Source organism: Nanorana parkeri, unplaced genomic scaffold (assembly GCF_000935625.1).
Source record: "Nanorana parkeri isolate BGI_ZX_2015 unplaced genomic scaffold, ASM93562v1 scaffold2784, whole genome shotgun sequence".
In the NCBI taxonomy this organism is placed as follows: Eukaryota; Metazoa; Chordata; class Amphibia; order Anura; family Dicroglossidae; genus Nanorana; species Nanorana parkeri.
Window position 1 is genome coordinate 43,878 of NW_017309052.1, and position 22,501 is coordinate 66,378.

Genomic DNA, 22,501 nt, shown 5'->3' on the forward strand with positions numbered 1-22,501 from the left:
TCTACAAGTTACGACAGCGAAAACAGGAATCGCAGAAACAACCTACGCCTTAAGGGGATACCGGAGGCGACGGCGGGAGTGGACCTGAGATCCTCTGTTGTGGCCATCCTCAATCATTATCTGGACAAGCCGCCCACTGCAGAGCTGGACCCGTGCATAGAGCTCAGGGGGCACGTACACTGCCTTTGGGAGCCCCAAGAGATGTCCTCTGCAGGGTCCACTTTTATGCTATAAAGGAGGAGATTCTCCGCAGAGCTTGGAATAAAGGTCCATTGGACTTAGACGGAGCGAGGGTCCAAATTATGCCGGATCTTTCCCGCCATACCCTGCGTATGCGCCGTATCCTGAGGCCGGTGCTGGAAGTGATCAGAACAGCAGGCGCTACTTATCGCTGGGGCCATCCCTTTCATCTTATTGTTTCCCGGGAGAATCGGATCTTTCACTTACATGACCCCACGCAGTTGCAGGCCCTCTTTACGTTCCTGGAGTCGGATGTGGTTCCTGTGCCGAACTGGCTGGATTTCTCGATGGATCGACCTGGACCGAGCCCTGCAACACCTAGACCAGTGAGGGGATCCCGCCCCCGCCAGCGCTCCTATCTCCGGGGTACCCCGTCCAGCAGTAGAGACGCAAGGGAGCCGTGAGTATCCAGAACTGCCAGCCCTCCCTGATCCAAGTGTGGATGCCACATGACTACCCCGTGGCTTGACTCTATCTAGGATTCTCTTCCGGCGGATCCCGTGGACTGACTTTGTGTCCCGATGGGACACGCAGGGCTCCGTTGTATCCTTGATTTGCGTATGCCTTGGAAAAGGGGGGGTGGCAGGGGAGGGTCAGCAACACACAAGGTTATATTGTACAGTGGACATCTTCCGCAGCTGGTCCTCTCCAGGCCATCCAAGTTCGGAGGACCTGGCCCAGCTGAGTTGTAGTAATTTGTTATGCATGTTATGTTCTCATCCTTAGAGCTGTCCTCCCCCGGGGGGCGTGGGCTGGGCCCGGGTTGTGACACCGACCGGGGGTCAAGTAGCATGCCGGCGATACCCCGACCAGCGGGAGCGGCTGCGTGGAACCTCCGGATTGGGTGGGCCCACCACGGTCGGTCTTGCGGGGCTCGGGCCTGGCCGGCGGTTCCCGGGACAGGAGGCTACCGATAGCTAGCCTTACAAGATGGATATGCACATGTCTTGCGGTAAAGTGTGGTTCTTTTGGCCGTCCCGGCCATACCTAGCATGGCTCAGTTGAAAGTTTTGCTTGTTTAAATACACTTGTTGCAAAGTTTTGAGTTTTATATGATTTATCTTATTGTTGCCTTACTGTTCTGCCATTTGTCATTACCTAGTGACACGTAGGTGTTGCTAGGTCCCCCAATAGGTCATCTCCTACCCTCAGTGAGGGGGGAGGTGTGTCAAATCAAAGTCGACCTGTAGCTGGGTCTGACAGAGCTTGCCAAGGGCCGGATTGGGGACAAGGTAATCACCCTAGCCAATGTGTATCTTCCCAACTCAGACCAGCTAACCTTCCTGAGACACCTGGTGTCCATACTAATGGCCTTCTCAGAGGGTTCCCTGATTTTGGGAGGGGACATGAACTTTGCACAGGACCCATTAGTGGATGTTTCCAGGGGAGCGTCACACCTCTCCTATGCGTACCTGAAGAAACTGAAGGCGGAGCTTCAGGGGTTACGCTTAGTAGATGCATGGCGGTTTCTACATCCCGAAGCTAGAGACTATACTTACTATTCTCAAGTCCATCAGATATACTCCAGGATAGACGTTTTCTTTGTGAGTCATCAGGCCTTGCCGTTCCTGCGCTCGGCCGCCATAGATACTATACTCTTGTCGGATCATGCCCCTATTCATATGGACATGGTCATAGGACCCCAGCATTCCCCAATGTCATCCTGGCGCTTGAATGAATCTCTCATTCAAGACCCGGGGATCAAGGCAGAGGTGGAAGGTGCCATTAGATCCTTCTTCATCTCAAACTCCGAGTCAGGGCCTAGCCCTTCGATGGTATGGGAGGCCCACAAGTGTGTGGTCAGGGGGATTCTCATACGTCATGGAGCTCGACGCAAGAGGGAAAGGGCTGAACAGATTTCTACCTTGACAGACCAAATCTACAGACTGGAGGCGTGCCACGAACGCTCTTTAGCACAGTCTTCCCAGTTAGCTCTCCAACAGGCACGGACTGAGTTGAACGCCCTGCGCACCAAACAACGATACCAGCGCACCAAACAACGATTAGTGACCTGTAAACGTACCTTCTACGAATACTCTAACAAACCGGGTAGACTCTTGGCGAGAGCGTTGGGGGGTACGCGGTCGAAAATGTATATCCCACACATTAACTCCAGGTCAGGTACTAAATTGTCATTGTCAAGGGACATGGCCGCGGAATTCGAGGTTTTCTACGCCCACTTATACAACCTGAACCCCGGCCAGTCCCAGGTAGACGTAGCGGGCCGCTGTCCCTTAATAGAGAACTACCTGACGCGATCTGGAATGCCTACCCTGCCCTCGCAAGTGAGTGATCTCATGGAGGCACCACTATCGGTGGAAGAGTGGAATATTACCCTCAAACAGTCAAAGCCTAGGAGGGCTCCAGGTCCGGACGGGTTCACCCTGTTGTATTTTAAATCCTTCGGGCACCTACTCTCCGAACATTTTTTGGAAGCATATAATGCCCTCTCACAAGGGGGTGCCCTACCGACTGATGCCCTTCGAGCGCACATCACGGTGATCCCGAAACCGGACAAGGACCCCTCCCTCTGTGCCAGCTACCGACCGATAGTGTTGTTGAATACAGATCTAAAAATCTACGCAAAAATGCTGGCAAATAGGCTTCTCCCTTATATACCCGACCTCATTCATTCCGACCAGGTCGGATTCGTGCCTGCCCGTGAAGCACGAGACAATATAGTCAGGGTTCTCAATGTGATTAATTCGGCCCGAAGGCGCTCGCGCCCTCTTATGCTCCTCTCCATCGATGCCGAGAAGGCGTTCGATCGGGTTGACTGGAATTTCCTCAAGTCTACGCTCCAACATCTAGGACTGGGGACACGTATGCGGTCCTGGATTATGGCCCTTTACTCGTCCCCAACGGCAGCTGTGAGAGTTAATGAAACTCGATCAGAATATTTTTCCATCTCCAATGGCACCCGCCAGGGATGCCCCCTGCCCCCGCTCATTTTTATACTCACGCTGGAACCCCTATTATGCACCATTAGGGCAGATGATGCCGTCGGGGGCCTTCAGGTTCCCTCAGGGACTCACAAATTGGCAGCATACGCAGATGATCTGGTTCTCTTTATATCCCGTCCAAGGTCCTCAATCCCTGCCCTAATGAAAGCATTCGACACTTATGGAAAACTCTCTAATATTTTGGTTAATCAGGCCAAGTCGGAAGCTCTTAACATCTCCTTACCCCCGATGGAGCTAGACCATGCGAGGTCCTCCTGCCAGTTCTGTTAGTCACAGAAGAGTCTTAACCATCTGGGAGTACGTGTTACAGTGGACCTTATATGCTACTTACTTATATGCTGAAAATTATGCCCCTTACTACAAGCAATCAAACGTGACCTCTCGAACTGGCAGGACCTGACCCTGACTTGGTTTGGTCGATGCGCATCCCTAAAGATGACTATTCTCCCCAGGATTCTATACATTCTTCAGGCGATCCCGATCCATTTGCCTCCCACTTTCTTCTCCCAACTGAGACGTCTGTTTGTGTCCTATGTCACAATCGGCGTCCGAGGTTGGCATATAGACTCCTGGTACTACCTAAGGACCGGGGTGGAGTGGGCCTGCCAGACATTAAACTTTATTACAAGGCTTCCCACCTTGTCAGGGAACTGGACTGGTGCTGCCATACAGATCAGAAAAGATGGGTGGGGATGGAACTTTCTGAATCCAGATTGCCGATCTCGGGGGCTGCATGGCTTACTCCCCCTCTGCCGCCAGAGATCTCCTCTCATCCCCTCATTGCTCCCACGCTGAGGGTGGCTAGGACGTCTCTCGTTGCTTCGGGAATTTCCCCCAGCCCATCGCCCATGATACCGGTAATTGGGGACCCCGACTTCCCCCCAGGTCTAGAGAGTGGTCGCGTCCGCAGACTACTGAAGGTAGGTAAGTTCCTTCTCCATGACTTTATATTGGACGGGACATGGATGTCGCTCAACTCCATACGACAATTGATCTGCCCGGGCTGGATGTATGGAGTGCGCGGCAGATCCGCCATTTTCTGGTCTCTGTGCCCGGGCTGAGTCAGTTGACGCTGCGCCTCACGGATTTTGAGTCCATTTGTCATCAAGGGGCCCCAGTCCGCCATGCCCTCTCTTGGCTGTATAGACAACTCAGCTCGCCACCACAGTCGTATTGCCAGGAATTAAAAAAAATAAAAATATACATTGCATTGTAGTCAATGGTCTCGTTCCCACCTTGCCGTATTTCCGCCCGTCCCTAACGCCCTACAAAACTGCCCACGCCTGAAAAGGTCCAGGTACTACTTTGGGCCGTTTTGTGGGGCGTTTCCCATTGGGATATAGCCAAGTAGCCTTCGGAATCGCGCAACTTTTTTACCGCGAACCGCGCGACAGACGCGCATATTCAATACGCCAAGGTGTGAACCCAGACTAAAGCATACAACATGGTAGTATTTCCTTTTATGGACTTTTGGCTCTTTATATAATCACAAGGTGCACAGATATTATTAAAAGTCAAAAAAGCCACAAAATGGGTGTCATTTTATTGTAAAATGTGGTTTAACTCACTAAATTAACCTGTCCTATTGGTCATTATTTAAAGACGCTGTACAGAAGCTGTGGGATGTAACTCATTGATTATGCTCATTTTATCTGTCTTATAATCTCATGTAACCGCTTTAAAAAGCAGAACGATTTTCGCTTTTTATTGTTCACATATGTGTTAAATAAGTCTCTATATCTGTTAATAAAAAAAGACCTGGTTCTTTGAAAAAAAAGGTGAAGTCTGGCATCCAGCCAAGACAACATGCACGTGGTAAAACTTGGCAAATGTATGAACAGAGGACCAGGTTGCAGCCTTACAGATTTGGGAAACTAAAGCCTAATGCTGGGAGGACCAAGAAGCACTAACGCTATTAACGCTAGTAGAATGATCCTTATCGTAAAGGGGGAACCCTTTAATTCAGAGGACTAAGTGATCAGTCTCCGAATTCCTCTAGTGATAATGAAACAAAGAGCTGGCTGTCCCATATGGAGACCCTCAGGAATGACAAAGAAGGAGTCTGACTTGCGGATGTAACAGTAGCAGAAAGGTAAACACAAACGGGCCAAACCATGTCCAAAAAGTGGAGGGAAACCTCTACAGGATGTTTAGGAGCAGGACATAATGTCCTTGCTCAGGTGGAAGGCAGAGTCCACCCTAGGACTCAGCACCAACTTATTCCTGTGGATAACCAGAAATGGCTCTTTACAAGTCAAGGCTGCCAAGGCAGAAAGCAGTAAAGACAGAAGTAATGGCAATGAGCAAGGTCACCTTGTGAGTGAGTAGGGCCAGCCTTAGTTCTAGGAGGACTAAGTTGAGGTCCCACTAAGACAATGGAGTGCATACAGGGGGGACAATGAGAGCCACAGCTTGCACAAAACCTTTTCCCGGAGAGTGAGTGGCAAGCTGCCTTTGGAAAAGGCTGGAATTTGATCCTTGACAGTATTCTAGGCTAAATGCTGGTATAGGCGAGACTAAAGGAAAGATAAGATATGCTGTGTCCCATGCAGCATATCCAGGGATCGACTGTCTTCTCCTCACACCACCCAAAATAAACCTTCCAGATGTGAATGAAGACCAAGCAAAAAAAGCCTTCCAGATATGAAGACCTTGTGGGAGGTCAACTTTCTAGCGTTCAAAAGTGTAGGAATGACTGCCTCAGATAGGCCTGGGTCCTTCGGGAGCTTGGCTTTTAAGATATGGGCCCAATAAATCCAGCAACTGAAAAGCAGGGTGGAATACCAGTCCATTGGACAGGAGGTCTACACAATCTGAAATGCCCACAGAGAGTCTGCCAGGAGTTTAATTATATGCACATACCACAATGTTGAACCTGTACACCAACATGTCTGTGTATGGCGTATCCCACCTAAGACAAAAAGGTCCAAAAAACACCTCTGGGTGAAGGAAGCATTCTCTACGGTCCAGACGTCGATGCACGAGAAAGTCTGCCTGACAATTTGTTACTCCTGGGATGTACACGAAAAACAGGGCTGATGTGAAGGTCTGCCCAGGCCAGAATCAGGTCAGCTTCTCTTTGAGCTGCACGACTTCTGGCGCCTCCCTGATGGTTGATGTAAGCCATGGCTATGGCATTGTCTTACTAAATCCTGGTTGAATGGCCCTGTAGCTGGGAAAGTCCAGTTGTAAAGGGACAACCAAATCGCCCAAAGCTCCAAGATGTTAATCACGAATCGAGATTCCTGCACCGACCAGGTCCCCTGAACGGAGATGTTCCCCAGTATACAATATACTATTTTTTGATCTTTTGATTGTCAAAAGGAGAAGGGGCTTGGAGAGTGCCGAGATGGGACATTAAGGAGAGCAGGAGCAGAGCATAGGGCTAGCATAAACAATTGTCCCAGGAGGTTGTAACCCTTCAAAGAACTATTTTTAGGCTTTGAGGCCCCAGAGTCTGTCACCCATATCTCTCCTTGTCTATCATCTGCCATCACTTTAGAGGTAAACCCAGTCCTCACTGCTGTGCAGATGGAAGGTGTCTAGTATCCCAGCACTGAGTGGTGACCCAGCGCAGCAGTTTGAAAATGTGGCCTCCCTGTTGATTTTAGTAGCAGAGTTGCAGCAGCAGCGATTGCAGAGTGAGGCCAGCTCAGCGCACACCAGGAGAAAAATAGCAGGGGCATGCACAGTAGAGAAACCCATGAGGAAGGCACATGTGGATCCACAGGCAACCTATGGACCCTGGAAATTTAAAAAAAAGAGGGGGCAGGGATTCCCAAACCCCCACTAAGCCTCAAACCAACCCATACAGGGGGAGAAGCTGTAACCTGGGTAGCAACCTTAGCAGGGACTAGCTCTGTCTTACTAACCCTCCGAGCGGTGGCTGACTTGGCAGAGCAGTGCTGTCATTTAAAGGAGACATACCCCATCCAGTTTTTGCCCTCCCAGTGGGCATACTTCCTGAACGGGATCTTCAGGGACAGGGCTCCAGCTAAATGGACCACTCCCTGGGACAACAATAGATACTGCACAAAGTGCCAACATGAGTTCCCAGTGCCTTAAGCACATTACAGGCTTATGGCCTGCTGGATTATGGGTATGTCCGCCAAGGCTGTGCCAAAAAGAAAATTGACCTGGATAGCTGCTGTTAGGTGATGCAGTGGCTCTAAACAGCATAGGTATACGCGCTAGAAGGGACTTGGAATTAAAAGTGCAGAAGCAAAAATGTACAGTACTTCTCCAAGACATCCATCACCTAAGCACAATAGCAACAAACTGAGAGGGGCTATACAGGACTGTCCTAAGAGCTTTGATTTTGCAGTGTCCAATCACCTGAAGGTATGGGCATAACTCAGCAATTAAAGAATACACTACTTGTGTACTGTGATTTACCATCAAGAAAGTGCATCTGTCAGGTTTTTATTGCTGTCTATGTCCCTGTTGGTTAGATTTCACATCACTTCCTGTCCTACCTCTACCAGGGACACAGACAAGATGAAAAATACATGAAAGAAGAAAACTTCTATTAGATTGAAAAAGGGTTAGAACTAGGGATGCACCGATACCGTTTTTTCAGTACTCGACGATACCAAATACCGATACCGGAAGTCGCATTAAGGAAGCGAGGAGGCGTGTAATGACTCGCCACCTGGCTTCCTGATTAGCCGGGCGGCATGTAAAGACTCGCCCCCTGGCTTTCTGATGGGCCGGGAAGATGGCTCCATGCTCCCTCGCCACCAGGTGACGAGGGAGCATGAAGCCGGCTTTCTAGCTGATCAGGAAGCTGGGTGCAGATAATGACTCGCTGTCCGGCTTCCTGATTGGCAAGCTTCAAAGCCAATTAGGAAGCTAGGCGGCGAGTTATACTTCCTGATACTGGAAGTTCAGGCACTGGGCTAGGCATCAGAGCATTTGGGGGAGTATGAATAGTATCGGTATCAGTGCATCCCTAGTTAGAACTAATGTTTTCATTGCTGTTAGGGATGTCCCGATACCACTTTTTCAGGACCAAGTACAAGTACTTCCCCTCATGTACTTGCCGATACCAATTACAGATATTTTTTTTAAAGGGACAGGTGACTTTAAATGATCCATAGTACAACTACATGTTATGTACTATGGATCATGATTTAACCTCTTCATTTTAGCTGGGGAAATCTATTGCTGTAGTGTAGTGGAGGTGTGTGCTGTAAATATGTACTACATATACATTACACATGTCCAGTACACTATAGCAATAGATCTACAGTGAGCCCTGTCGCAGCTTCCCTCACTCACAGTTTCAACTCCTGTTGCCTCACGTGGTGCCCCTCGTAGTCGGCGCTGTCTCGGTGCTCAGCTTGTGGGAGGCGCTCACAATTCTGCCCTGCTAACATGAATAGGTTAAATCATGATCCATAGTACATATACAGTACACACATCCAGTACACTGCAGTCTGCAGCAATAGAATTACAATTCTCCCCTGCTAACATGAATAGGTTAAATCATGATCCATAGTACAACTACATATTATGTACTATGGATCTTTTAACATATTCATATTAGCAGGGGATAATTGTAAATCTATTACTGCAGTGTATTTTATATGTAGTACATATAAAGCACACACTGCAGACAATAGATTTACAATTATCCTCTGCTAATATTAATATGTTCTTAATAGGGACCCCCCTTGCCCCCTCACAATGTGCCTCGCTGGTGAGGTCGTAGTCGCTGTGCGGGAGAGCAGCGGCGAGTCAGCGCTGGTTCGGTGGGAGGAGCTCCAGGTGGGGGTCCTAATTTAGCTGGCCGGCAACTGCCCGTCCGCCTGCCAGCTAAACATTTTTAACACCTCTACACTGCGCTGACTCGCCGCTGCTCTCCCGAACAGCAGCCAGAAGGTAAAGTAAACCAAAAAAATAGCGCAAGCTTTGGTGCTATGTATCGGGGCATTTTGACAAGTACTTGTCAAAATGCCCTGTATCTGTCCCGATAACAATGCTAGTACCGGTATCGGGACATCCCTAATTGCGGTCTATGCCTTTCGGTCCCAATGACAACCACACCCCCACATTCCTTACATGAGTATCACAGGGACAAGGAAACTCCCCAAAAGGATCATAGAAAGAATAAAAACCTATTACAAACAAGTAATGTACAACAGTGTGCACTGTGCTCAAGGGGAGAAACAAAAAATTAGGGAAAAAAAATAGCTTTGCTAGAGTTCACAATAATCAAAGAATCAGGAAGGAAGGATGTAAAAACAATAAAATAATTGGTTTTGCTGCTCCTAGTGAGGTAGGGTGATCCACAGCAGTAGCAATGTGAAAAGCACAAAAAAAATAATTAAGAAAATAGGATTTTTGTCTCGCTTGCAAAAAACGTTTCTTGGAGTTCATCACGGGACAAAGAGAGTTAAATCCTTAGCCTACTGGGTTATGCTGTAGGTGACTGGCAGGTGCAGGTGACTGGCAAACTAATCAATCAAGGCTGCAGGGCAGCTCTGCTTAACCACACCCAGCCTTCCTCCATTTTTCTAAAAGGCAGTACAGAGTGGATCACAGAATGCAGAGGTGAGGATCCTGTGACGTTCTCCTAGAAACAAATTTTACAGGTAAGACAAAAATCCTGTTTACTTGATCGTACATCACAAGAAGTTAAGTCCTTAAACCACTGGAATGTTCCAAAGCAGTCCAATAGAGGGGTGGGTAAAACAGCAAACAACGACTAACAGGTCCAAAGAACAACAACCCCAACAGGAAACAGGGCACACCCAAGGCTACACGGCTGCCTGAACAACCTCATACCAAAACTGGCATGTGCAGAAGCCTAAATGTCCACCTGGTAGACTTGACAAAAGTGTGCACTAAGGATCAGGTGGTGGCCTTAAAGACTTATGAAATTGAAGCCTGGTGATGAAAAGGCCAGGAAGCACTAACGCTCCCAGTGGAGTGTAATGTGACCGGGAATATAGGAACTCTCCCTTTCAGCTCAAAGGCCTGAGAGATGGTCCAATGAATTCACCCAGCAATTTTGGAATGGGAAGCTGGTAGTCCCATACAGGGACAATCTGGGATGGCGAACAGAGAGTCAGACTTGTGAATAGCATCAGTCGCAGAGTGTTATACTCTGACTCCGAAACTATGCAAAACAGTGTATGGAAATATCTTACGCATGTTTAGGTGCAAGACAAAAGGATTGGTACATATGAAAGACATGTCAACTTGAAAGAAAAGGGCCACACTGCTTAATCTGCCAAAATTTGATGTTTTTAAATAGTTAAAGTTTTTGTAGTTTAGGGTTTTAACATACATTTTTCATTAAACAAAATGTTTTTTAATAGAGGGAGGGATTCTATTCACAATGGGTCATAGTTATGTACATATTGTTTGGAGAAAAGTATAAACGCTAATGATAAATAGATAAGATCGCAAATATTCTAAAACAATTGTATTTATGTGGGATTAATGAATATTTTATATAACTACCTATGTATGTGAAGTGGTGGTATGAAGCAGGTGTAAGGATTGCAATGTTTAGTTAGGAAATAGTCGCTCTCTGGCAAGGCATGTATATAGTTACAGATAACAATTAACATCTGTTTAAATCATAAAATTGTATAAGGTGTGAAGTACGAGCACAGATGAGCTCAGTGCCTGCACCTTCAGTGGTTCAAGGGGAGGGAACTAGAATGGGAATTGGAAAGTTGATGTTTCTGTCAGAAATGTGACAAATATGTAAAAGTAACATGTTATCAATGACCAACAAGGCATTTATATAAAATGTGTTGTGAAATTGTCATTGCACTATACCTGAATATACTGTATGTTTTTACAAAGATTGTACGATCGCTGTTTTTCATACTATAATAATAATAATTAGAATATGATAAGAAGAACTATGCATTTTAATACATGCATGTTATTAGGATGTTGGCACCTTAAAAATCCCATCTATAAATATTTAAACTCAATTAACTTGATCCCAGTCACCATACAACACGGGCTGTAAAAGCAAGTGAACAATAAAGGTTTTAGTAGGTTTAGTTCCCAAACCTTTGACCTTCAGAAGGGTCGATGCAGGCAGTTCTAACTGAAAACAGGAGCAGACTGCATCCACAAGGATAGAAATCGTGTCCTTTAGCTTAGGGGGAAACGTCAGAAGATGGGTCCTCTTCCTGGGAGGACTCCTGAGAAAAGGAAACCATTACTTTCAATACCTCTTCCTCAGGTAGTACAAACGTAGGCAGAGGACAGTCAGAGGGGATCTCTGAGGGAGCAAGATAGGGGGGCCTACTTGCAGTCCCTGCAGCCAGAAGTTTTAAAGAGATCAGCTATCTTCCCTATAAAATCTGCCATAACAGTGATGCATTTTTCTCTAGATAACAAATCTGAGGGGGGTGCCCCAGAGCTAGCAGAGTAGGACCCTGATTATAACTGTGAAGGGGACAGGGAGGACAGCGTCAGAATAACAGCGTTTGGGTCCCTGTGACGGTACAAACCTTGCCAGGCCCCCTACCCTTGCCTAGCCCCCTACCCATCTATTATTTATAGTATACACAAACTTTTTTTTTTTACAACTCTAGCTTTTTAGCACTGTGCTTATTTATTGATTATTTAATAAACAAGTGGTTAATAATTTGGAGCGTGCGAAGACACAGAACACATTGTCTAGGATAGATTTAGTTTTGTGTTCAGCTGAATCGGTTGAGATACAACCAAGATCACTATCAGATCATTCACCAATAATCACTACAATTGAAATGGGGGAAAGCTTTTTTAGATTGCTCTGGAAATTAAATCCGGGATGGTTAATTATACTATCAGCACAGGAGAAGTTAGAAATTGAGATATCAATGTTTTTGAGCACTAATATTAAATTCTGCGTCACATGGGGTAGTATGGGATTCTTTAAAAAGCATATATGAGGGGATATGTATGTCAGCAGATTAGTAGGACGAGGAGGCAATAGAATAGGGAGGAGGAAGAGGCTCGTAAAGAAGCGACTCGTTTAGAGACGCAGTTTGTGTTAAATCCTAATGTAACAGCTTGTGATGAGTGGATTGCTGCACAAGAACAACTGAAGCATATTGAAAATAAGAAAGCAAAAAATAAAATTATTCTTTAGGAATCAAAAGTACTGGGAGGAGGGAGAGAGTTCTGGAAGACTGCTGGCACAGTAAACTAATGTTTTCATTGCTGTTAGGGATGTCCCGATACCACTTTTTCAGGACCAAGTACAAGTACTTCCCCTCATGTACTTGCCGATACCAATTACAGATATTTTTTTTAAAGGGACAGGTGACTTTAAATGATCCATAGTACAACTACATGTTATGTACTATGGATCATGATTTAACCTCTTCATTTTAGCTGGGGAAATCTATTGCTGTAGTGTAGTGGAGGTGTGTGCTGTAAATATGTACTACATATACATTACACATGTCCAGTACACTATAGCAATAGATCTACAGTGAGCCCTGTCGCAGCTTCCCTCACTCACAGTTTCAACTCCTGTTGCCTCACGTGGTGCCCCTCGTAGTCGGCGCTGTCTCGGTGCTCAGCTTGTGGGAGGCGCTCACAATTCTGCCCTGCTAACATGAATAGGTTAAATCATGATCCATAGTACATATACAGTACACACATCCAGTACACTGCAGTCTGCAGCAATAGAATTACAATTCTCCCCTGCTAACATGAATAGGTTAAATCATGATCCATAGTACAACTACATATTATGTACTATGGATCTTTTAACATATTCATATTAGCAGGGGATAATTGTAAATCTATTGCTGCAGTGGACTGGACGTGTGTAACATACATGTACTATGTACTACATATAGAGTACACTGCAGCAATAGATTCACAATTATCCTCGGCTAACATGAATGGGGTAAATGATCCATAGTGCATAACATGTAATTGTACTATGGATCATTTAACCTATTAATATTCGCAGAGGATAATTGTAAATCTATTGCTGCAGCATATTGGGAATGTGTATTGTATATATGTACTACATATAGGAGTACACGGCAGTAATAGAGTTACAATTCTCCCCTGCTAACATGAATGGGTTGAATAATCCATAATACAACTACATGTTATGTACTATGGATCATTTAATCCATTCATATTAGCAGGGGATAATTGTAAATCTATTACTGCAGTGTATTTTATATGTAGTACATATAAAGCACACACTGCAGACAATAGATTTACAATTACTATTATTGCAGTGTATTTTATATGTAGTACATATAAAGCACACACTGCAGACAATAGATTTACAATTATCCTCTGCTAATATTAATATGTTCTTAATAGGGACCCCCCTTGCCCCCTCACAATGTGCCTCGCTGGTGAGGTCGTAGTCGCTGTGCGGGAGAGCAGCGGCGAGTCAGCGCTGGTTCGGTGGGAGGAGCTCCAGGTGGGGGTCCTAATTTAGCTGGCCGGCAACTGCCCGTCCGCCTGCCAGCTAAACATTTTTAACACCTCTACACTGCGCTGACTCGCCGCTGCTCTCCCGAACAGCAGCCAGAAGGTAAAGTAAACCAAAAAAATAGCGCAAGCTTTGGTGCTATGTATCGGGGCATTTTGACAAGTACTTGTCAAAATGCCCTGTATCTGTCCCGATAACAATGCTAGTACCGGTATCGGGACATCCCTAATTGCGGTCTATGCCTTTCGGTCCCAATGACAACCACACCCCCACATTCCTTACATGAGTATCACAGGGACAAGGAAACTCCCCAAAAGGATCATAGAAAGAATAAAAACCTATTACAAACAAGTAATGTACAACAGTGTGCACTGTGCTCAAGGGGAGAAACAAAAAATTAGGGAAAAAAAATAGCTTTGCTAGAGTTCACAATAATCAAAGAATCAGGAAGGAAGGATGTAAAAACAATAAAATAATTGGTTTTGCTGCTCCTAGTGAGGTAGGGTGATCCACAGCAGTAGCAATGTGAAAAGCACAAAAAAAATAATTAAGAAAATAGGATTTTTGTCTCGCTTGCAAAAAACGTTTCTTGGAGTTCATCACGGGACAAAGAGAGTTAAATCCTTAGCCTACTGGGTTATGCTGTAGGTGACTGGCAGGTGCAGGTGACTGGCAAACTAATCAATCAAGGCTGCAGGGCAGCTCTGCTTAACCACACCCAGCCTTCCTCCATTTTTCTAAAAGGCAGTACAGAGTGGATCACAGAATGCAGAGGTGAGGATCCTGTGACGTTCTCCTAGAAACAAATTTTACAGGTAAGACAAAAATCCTGTTTACTTGATCGTACATCACAAGAAGTTAAGTCCTTAAACCACTGGAATGTTCCAAAGCAGTCCAATAGAGGGGTGGGTAAAACAGCAAACAACGACTAACAGGTCCAAAGAACAACAACCCCAACAGGAAACAGGGCACACCCAAGGCTACACGGCTGCCTGAACAACCTCATACCAAAACTGGCATGTGCAGAAGCCTAAATGTCCACCTGGTAGACTTGACAAAAGTGTGCACTAAGGATCAGGTGGTGGCCTTAAAGACTTATGAAATTGAAGCCTGGTGATGAAAAGGCCAGGAAGCACTAACGCTCCCAGTGGAGTGTAATGTGACCGGGAATATAGGAACTCTCCCTTTCAGCTCAAAGGCCTGAGAGATGGTCCAATGAATTCACCCAGCAATTTTGGAATGGGAAGCTGGTAGTCCCATACAGGGACAATCTGGGATGGCGAACAGAGAGTCAGACTTGTGAATAGCATCAGTCGCAGAGTGTTATACTCTGACTCCGAAACTATGCAAAACAGTGTATGGAAATATCTTACGCATGTTTAGGTGCAAGACAAAAGGATTGGTACATATGAAAGACATGTCAACTTGAAAGAAAAGGGCCACACTGCTTAATCTGCCAAAATTTGATGTTTTTAAATAGTTAAAGTTTTTGTAGTTTAGGGTTTTAACATACATTTTTCATTAAACAAAATGTTTTTTAATAGAGGGAGGGATTCTATTCACAATGGGTCATAGTTATGTACATATTGTTTGGAGAAAAGTATAAACGCTAATGATAAATAGATAAGATCGCAAATATTCTAAAACAATTGTATTTATGTGGGATTAATGAATATTTTATATAACTACCTATGTATGTGAAGTGGTGGTATGAAGCAGGTGTAAGGATTGCAATGTTTAGTTAGGAAATAGTCGCTCTCTGGCAAGGCATGTATATAGTTACAGATAACAATTAACATCTGTTTAAATCATAAAATTGTATAAGGTGTGAAGTACGAGCACAGATGAGCTCAGTGCCTGCACCTTCAGTGGTTCAAGGGGAGGGAACTAGAATGGGAATTGGAAAGTTGATGTTTCTGTCAGAAATGTGACAAATATGTAAAAGTAACATGTTATCAATGACCAACAAGGCATTTATATAAAATGTGTTGTGAAATTGTCATTGCACTATACCTGAATATACTGTATGTTTTTACAAAGATTGTACGATCGCTGTTTTTCATACTATAATAATAATAATTAGAATATGATAAGAAGAACTATGCATTTTAATACATGCATGTTATTAGGATGTTGGCACCTTAAAAATCCCATCTATAAATATTTAAACTCAATTAACTTGATCCCAGTCACCATACAACACGGGCTGTAAAAGCAAGTGAACAATAAAGGTTTTAGTAGGTTTAGTTCCCAAACCTTTGACCTTCAGAAGGGTCGATGCAGGCAGTTCTAACTGAAAACAGGAGCAGACTGCATCCACAAGGATAGAAATCGTGTCCTTTAGCTTAGGGGGAAACGTCAGAAGATGGGTCCTCTTCCTGGGAGGACTCCTGAGAAAAGGAAACCATTACTTTCAATACCTCTTCCTCAGGTAGTACAAACGTAGGCAGAGGACAGTCAGAGGGGATCTCTGAGGGAGCAAGATAGGGGGGCCTACTTGCAGTCCCTGCAGCCAGAAGTTTTAAAGAGATCAGCTATCTTCCCTATAAAATCTGCCATAACAGTGATGCATTTTTCTCTAGATAACAAATCTGAGGGGGGTGCCCCAGAGCTAGCAGAGTAGGACCCTGATTATAACTGTGAAGGGGACAGGGAGGACAGCGTCAGAATAACAGCGTTTGGGTCCCTGTGACGGTACAAACCTTGCCAGGCCCCCTACCCTTGCCTAGCCCCCTACCCATCTATTATTTATAGTATACACAAACTTTTTTTTTTTACAACTCTAGCTTTTTAGCACTGTGCTTATTTATTGATTATTTAATAAACAAGTGGTTAATAATTTGGAGCGTGCGAAGACACAGAACACATTGTCTAGGATAGATTTAGTTTTGTGTTCAGCTGAATCGGTTGAGATACAACCAAGATCACTATCAGATCATTCACCAATAATCACTACAATTGAAATGGGGGAAAGCTTTTTTAGATTGCTCTGGAAATTAAATCCGGGATGGTTAATTATACTATCAGCACAGGAGAAGTTAGAAATTGAGATATCAATGTTTTTGAGCACTAATATTAAATTCTGCGTCACATGGGGTAGTATGGGATTCTTTAAAAAGCATATATGAGGGGATATGTATGTCAGCAGATTAGTAGGACGAGGAGGCAATAGAATAGGGAGGAGGAAGAGGCTCGTAAAGAAGCGACTCGTTTAGAGACGCAGTTTGTGTTAAATCCTAATGTAACAGCTTGTGATGAGTGGATTGCTGCACAAGAACAACTGAAGCATATTGAAAATAAGAAAGCAAAAAATAAAATTATTCTTTAGGAATCAAAAGTACTGGGAGGAGGGAGAGAGTTCTGGAAGACTGCTGGCACAGTTGGTGAAGGTACAAGAGCAAGTTCCGTTTGTAAATGTGTTGAAGGATACGGATGGCCAATTGTGCGGCGGGTCCGACAGGGTTCTCTCAATCTTCAAACAGTATTATGAAGGGGTCTATACCACTAGAGCAACCTATAGCAGTGTAGATCTGGAAAGCTATATAGGTAATATCCCATTTAATACGTTATCCCAGGCTGACAGGGATAGTCTGGAAACCCCTCTTACTATTCAAGAATTAGAGGAAGCCGTGGCTAGTTTTCTAAAGGGGAAAGCTCCGGGTTGGGATGGGTTACCAATAGAGATATATGAGAAATATGCATCTGCTTTGCTCCCGGTGTTGTTACAAACTTTTGAGGAAGCTTTAGAAATAGGGAAACTACCCGAATCAATGTATATGGCTGCAATTATTCTCTTACAAAAAAAGGGGAAGGATGCATTGCTGCCGGAGTCATATAGGCCTATATCTTTGCTGGGATCTGATGTTAAGATTTTGGCAAAAGTTCTGGCGAACAGACTATCTAAGGTTATTCAGAAGGTAATAAACTTGGATCAAAGTGGATTTTGCCAAAGCATTTGATAGTGTGGAATGGGATTATCTATGGGAAATATTAAGAGCATTTGGGGTTGGCCCCCGATATATTTCATATATTCAACTACTATACGCCAATCCTTTGGCTAAAATACAAGTAAATAAAGCCCTTTCCCCAGCTTTTAAATTGATGAGGGGGACTAGACAGTCTCCCTGTCATTTGCACTATCGATAGAACCGTTAGCTAATTTAATAAGAAATTCAGATAAGATAGTGGGGTTTAAGCGGGGTTAGGCAGAGGATAAGGTACTACTATATGCAGATGATACAGTGGTCCTTTTGGCTGATACTAATCACTCTCTATTAGAGGTAATGTCTCAACTTCTGGAATTTGGTAGGTTCTCAGGGCTATGTGTCAACTGGGGAAAATCCATGTTACTTCCGATTGATTCTCTTCCATGTCCACGGCCGATGCAAACTCAGCATATACAAATAGTGGAATCATTTGTTTTTTTGGGTGTAAGGATTAGAGTAAACATTGAGGCATATCTAGAAGATAATTTAATATCAATTTTGCAGAAATTTCAGAAACAATGCAATGTATGGTGTAAACTCCCCCTTTCACCGGTTGGCAGATTAAATCTTATCAAAATGATTTGGATGCCTCAGCTCTCCTATATGCTGTACAATTCTCCATGCTGGATTCCTCAAACTATATTCAGGAGGATAAATACAGTATTTAGGGAGCTGATATGGAAGAAGAAACAAGCACGGATAAAACTAGAAATCTTGCAATATCCTAAGAGAACCGGGGGTTTGGCACTTCCAAATCCATGGATAATGTTTTTGGCCACACAGTTTAGACACCTGGCGGGATGGAACTTGCCAGGACAGAGGATAGGGGCATATGATATTATTAAGGCATATGATATTATTAAATGTCTGTTTTACAATAGGGACCCCCTTATGGCCCTTGAAACTACTCTGTATTTGAGGGAATTTTCAAATCTTCCCACTTTAAGATTAATTGGATAAATGTGGAAGCCCATTAAGGGGTATTGGATATTTCTGACTGTACAAAATACACTCTGATATGAGATAATGGGGTACTGCACGAGGTAAACAAACTTCAGGGATTTGGAATATGGAAGGAAATGGGGATTGCATCATTGATGCAAATTTATGATCAGGGTATTTTGTGCTCGTTTCAACAGTTACAGGCAAGTTATTCGCTACCGAATGCTCAATTTTATAAATACCTGCAACTAAGGCATGCGCTCACGGCACATCCAGGTGTACGGGAGATCTGTATTAATGTAAATGTGGTTATAGATACATTTTTTGATACAACAGAGACGAGAGGTTTGATCTCAAAGATGTATGCAAATTTACTACCTGGTTCCTGAATAAATCTCCCATGAAATGTAAAGTGGGCTGGGAGATGGACTTGGGGCCGCTGGATGAAGCCCTCTGGAGTGAGGCGTTGTTGTCAATCCAATTAGTTTCACCATCTGCATCGCATAAATTGACGCAGCTTTATATTGTACATAGAACATATCGGACCCCTGAATTCCTACATAGGATAGGATTCAGGGAAAATTCTAAATGTCCAAAGTGTGGGGTTGAACCTGGTTCCTTAATGCATCTGCTGTGGCTATGCCCGAAGCTGAAACGATATTGGCAGGAAATAGTGGACATAATAAATATAGCCTTTGGAGTCCATATTTCTAATAATCCCTTGTTATGTATCCTGGGTATTTTTGGACCCACAAAGGTGGAATATTACACAAAGGTGGCAATAACAAGGGCTCTATTTGTAGCTCGTCGTAGTATAGCCCTTAGGTGGATTTCAGCAGCGCCTCCCACAGTAGAGGAGTAGAAGAAAGAACTAGATAAAGTCGTTAGATTTGAGGGAATTATGTTCAAGCACAGAGGTACTATGGACAAATATGGTAAAATGTGGGATAAGTGGATTGAATATGGTTAAGGACCCTGGATATAACATCTCTCGTATAATATTTCTCCTATTTATTATTGGTATTTTGAGGAGTAACGTGGCTTAAGAAATATGGTATGTTGAGAGGAAAATTAATTTTATAAGGAGAGGTTTTTTTTTTTTTGTGTGGGTTTGTAGGTATTGTCATTTGTTCTGTATTGCTGTTTTAATATGCAATTATGGATGTATAAGTCTGTTCTATGTATTGTATTACCAAAATAAAAAAAAAAGTATTGAATTAAAAAAAAAAATTATAATTTGGAGCGCGGCTTCTTTCTTCTGGCATGAGTTTAGCTCAATATTTACTATATCTTTTTAGAGCGGTGCTTTATTAAATTTTTAATACAAATGCATGGTTATTGATTTGAAGTGTGTCTTCTATCATTCATTTGACATAAGCTTAGCTACCGTTGACATACCAGTGCCTTCACTCAGCATAGATCCTCCATAAATATCCAGTGCTAGCTGGGAATAGGCATATCCAAATGCAATGATAAAAAGACCAATCAGGGTCACTAATTTCAGAAGTGACTCCAGGACTGCGGATGCTGTAGAAATCTCTTCCTACAAAAGAAGATAAAGTAAACTTTTAGAACAAAAATACCCACCATGTACTAAAAATTAAATAAATGGAAAAGATTAATATCACAAACTATGGAGTTGACAGTCTGAAGAAGAAAATAGATACAGATAAAAAATCAAGAAAATAATACAAACTCTGAAAACTAGGGTTGCACAGACATTAAGTACAGTACTTGGTACAAGTACGAGTACATGTACCGATACTTTTGAGCTCCAAGACTAGACTAGAGAAAAATTCAAGAGTTAGGAGGCAGCCGTCATTTGTAAGGAGCACACGGAGCTCCTGGGATTTGTACATCTCTGTTTTAATGTACAATTTTGTTTTTATAAATATAAATAAAGGGATGCACAGATACCAGTACTTGCCGAGTACTTACAAGTATGAGTACTGATACATTTTTGTTTATTGTCATGTGACAGTTTTTCTAAAACAATACAGACTAATGATTTCAGGACAGCGGTGGAGTGCCAGAGCCAGGTCCCAGCTGCAACTCTGGTAGTTCTCATGAAAATGCCAAGTATCTGCACTGGTACTCGAAAAATATCTGTGCATCCCTACTGAAAACCATGAAAAAACTGGCTGCAGCTTCCAAATTCCCATACCCCTTCCATACCTCTGGGGCAGCAGGGGCCCAGCATGAATATCCCGATAAATGAAAAATAATTACACAGCGCTAATTAAACTAAAGTGAATACATGTGCATGCACCAAAATTAGTGTAAATTTATAGACTCATACGTGACTATCATATGTGATCAAAGTTCATGAATGTTAATTCAGTGTTTTCCATATAAAAGTGAATAACGCAAAAATAAAAACTTACATACACTTAGCGTGCTGAAATCTATCGTAAGTGACAAAAATTGTGTGAACAGATTATGAAGAATTAATTATAAATGTGAATATGAATTTCTCTGTGATCAAAATAAATGTATCAATTTGAAACTATAAGTGATGTATTCCTATGATAAAGGATGTATTTTCCGTGATTGTTTATGTGCAAAACTTCAACACACAAAGTCTTTTTTTTAATAAAGAAGTTGGTTAATAAAACATTTATGCAATATTGAAAAAGTCTCTGTGATGTTTATCACTCCATTCCACGTGAAAAAATAAAAAATATAATAAAATTGTTCCAAATGTTCGGTGATGTGCACTCAGTCCTTAGTTTGGGGAGTGCAAAAAACAGAGAGAGGTACTTCATAGTGTAGTAAAAGATGGTTTATTCGTATAGTTAAATTTAAAAACCAGGAGGCAATAAAACGAGACCGACCGGTTCGGCACCTATCAGGTTTGGTATGAGATGACCCGCCCCTACGCGTTTCGTCATCAATGACGTCCTCAGGGGAGCATGCAGGACCTGTTAAATTTATAGGACCTGCATGCAGAATTGGCATGCTCTAACTGGAGAATCGAGTGTGGAGAAGTTGCCGACAAAACAAACCGAACTATCCTACTCCGGTAAAAACAAACGTGTGGGTCTGTCTGTTACAGCCGGATACCTGGGGTGAGTACACACCTTGAGGGGAATGGTATTGATCTCAACACACTCTCCAAACTAAGGACTGAGTGCACATCACCAAACATTTGGAACAATTTTATTATATTTTTTATTATTTATTTTTTCACGTGGAATGGAGTGATAAACATCACAGAGACTTTTTCAATATTGAATAAATGTTTTAATAACCAACTTCTTTATAAAAAAAAAAGTCTTTGCTTGTTGAAGTTTTGCACATAACCAATCACGGAAAATACATCCTTTATCATAGGAATACATCACTTATAGTTTCAAATTGATACATTTATTTTGATAACAGAGAAATTCATATTCACATTTATAATGAATTATTCATATTCTGTTCACACAATTTTTGTCACTTACGATTGATTTCAGCACGCTAAGTGTATGTAAGTTTTTATTTTTGCGTTATTCACTTGTATATGGAAAACACTGAATTAACATTCATGAACTTTGATCACATATGGTAGTCACGTATGAGTCGATAAATTTACACTAATTTTGGTGTATATATACACATGTATTCATTTTAGTTTAATTAGCGCTGTGTAATAATTTTTCATTTATCTATTAGATCCTACGGATCTATATCGCAGCAGCTTTGGTTTAAATACCTCACTTATTTAATTGGTATAGCTGTAGATTCGTTGGAAATATTAGCACTGCCCATTCAGTTAAAACTATGAATATCCCGATGCCTGACATTGGAACCCACAGTGCTATCACAAATATTATTTTAAGTTATGGGGAGTACATTCCATTCTAACATCGTGGAGAGAGAAAGGCAAGATAGAGCAAATCCACAGTCAGTCAGTCAGCACCTTCCAATCAGTCTCACCAATGTGCCCTGCACATTAGTCT

General features: G+C 43.1%; 1 protein-coding gene across 1 annotated transcript in view; it reads right to left on the reverse strand.

The window, feature by feature from the left end:
• Positions 1–22,501, reverse strand: part of RFT1 (RFT1 homolog) — a 64,744-nt gene that overhangs the window by 13,102 nt on the left and 29,141 nt on the right. The window contains exon 5 of the mRNA XM_018574164.1: positions 19,956–20,100. Coding sequence (XP_018429666.1) covers positions 19,956–20,100 — 145 coding nt within the window. The remainder of the gene's footprint in view (positions 1–19,955; positions 20,101–22,501) is intronic.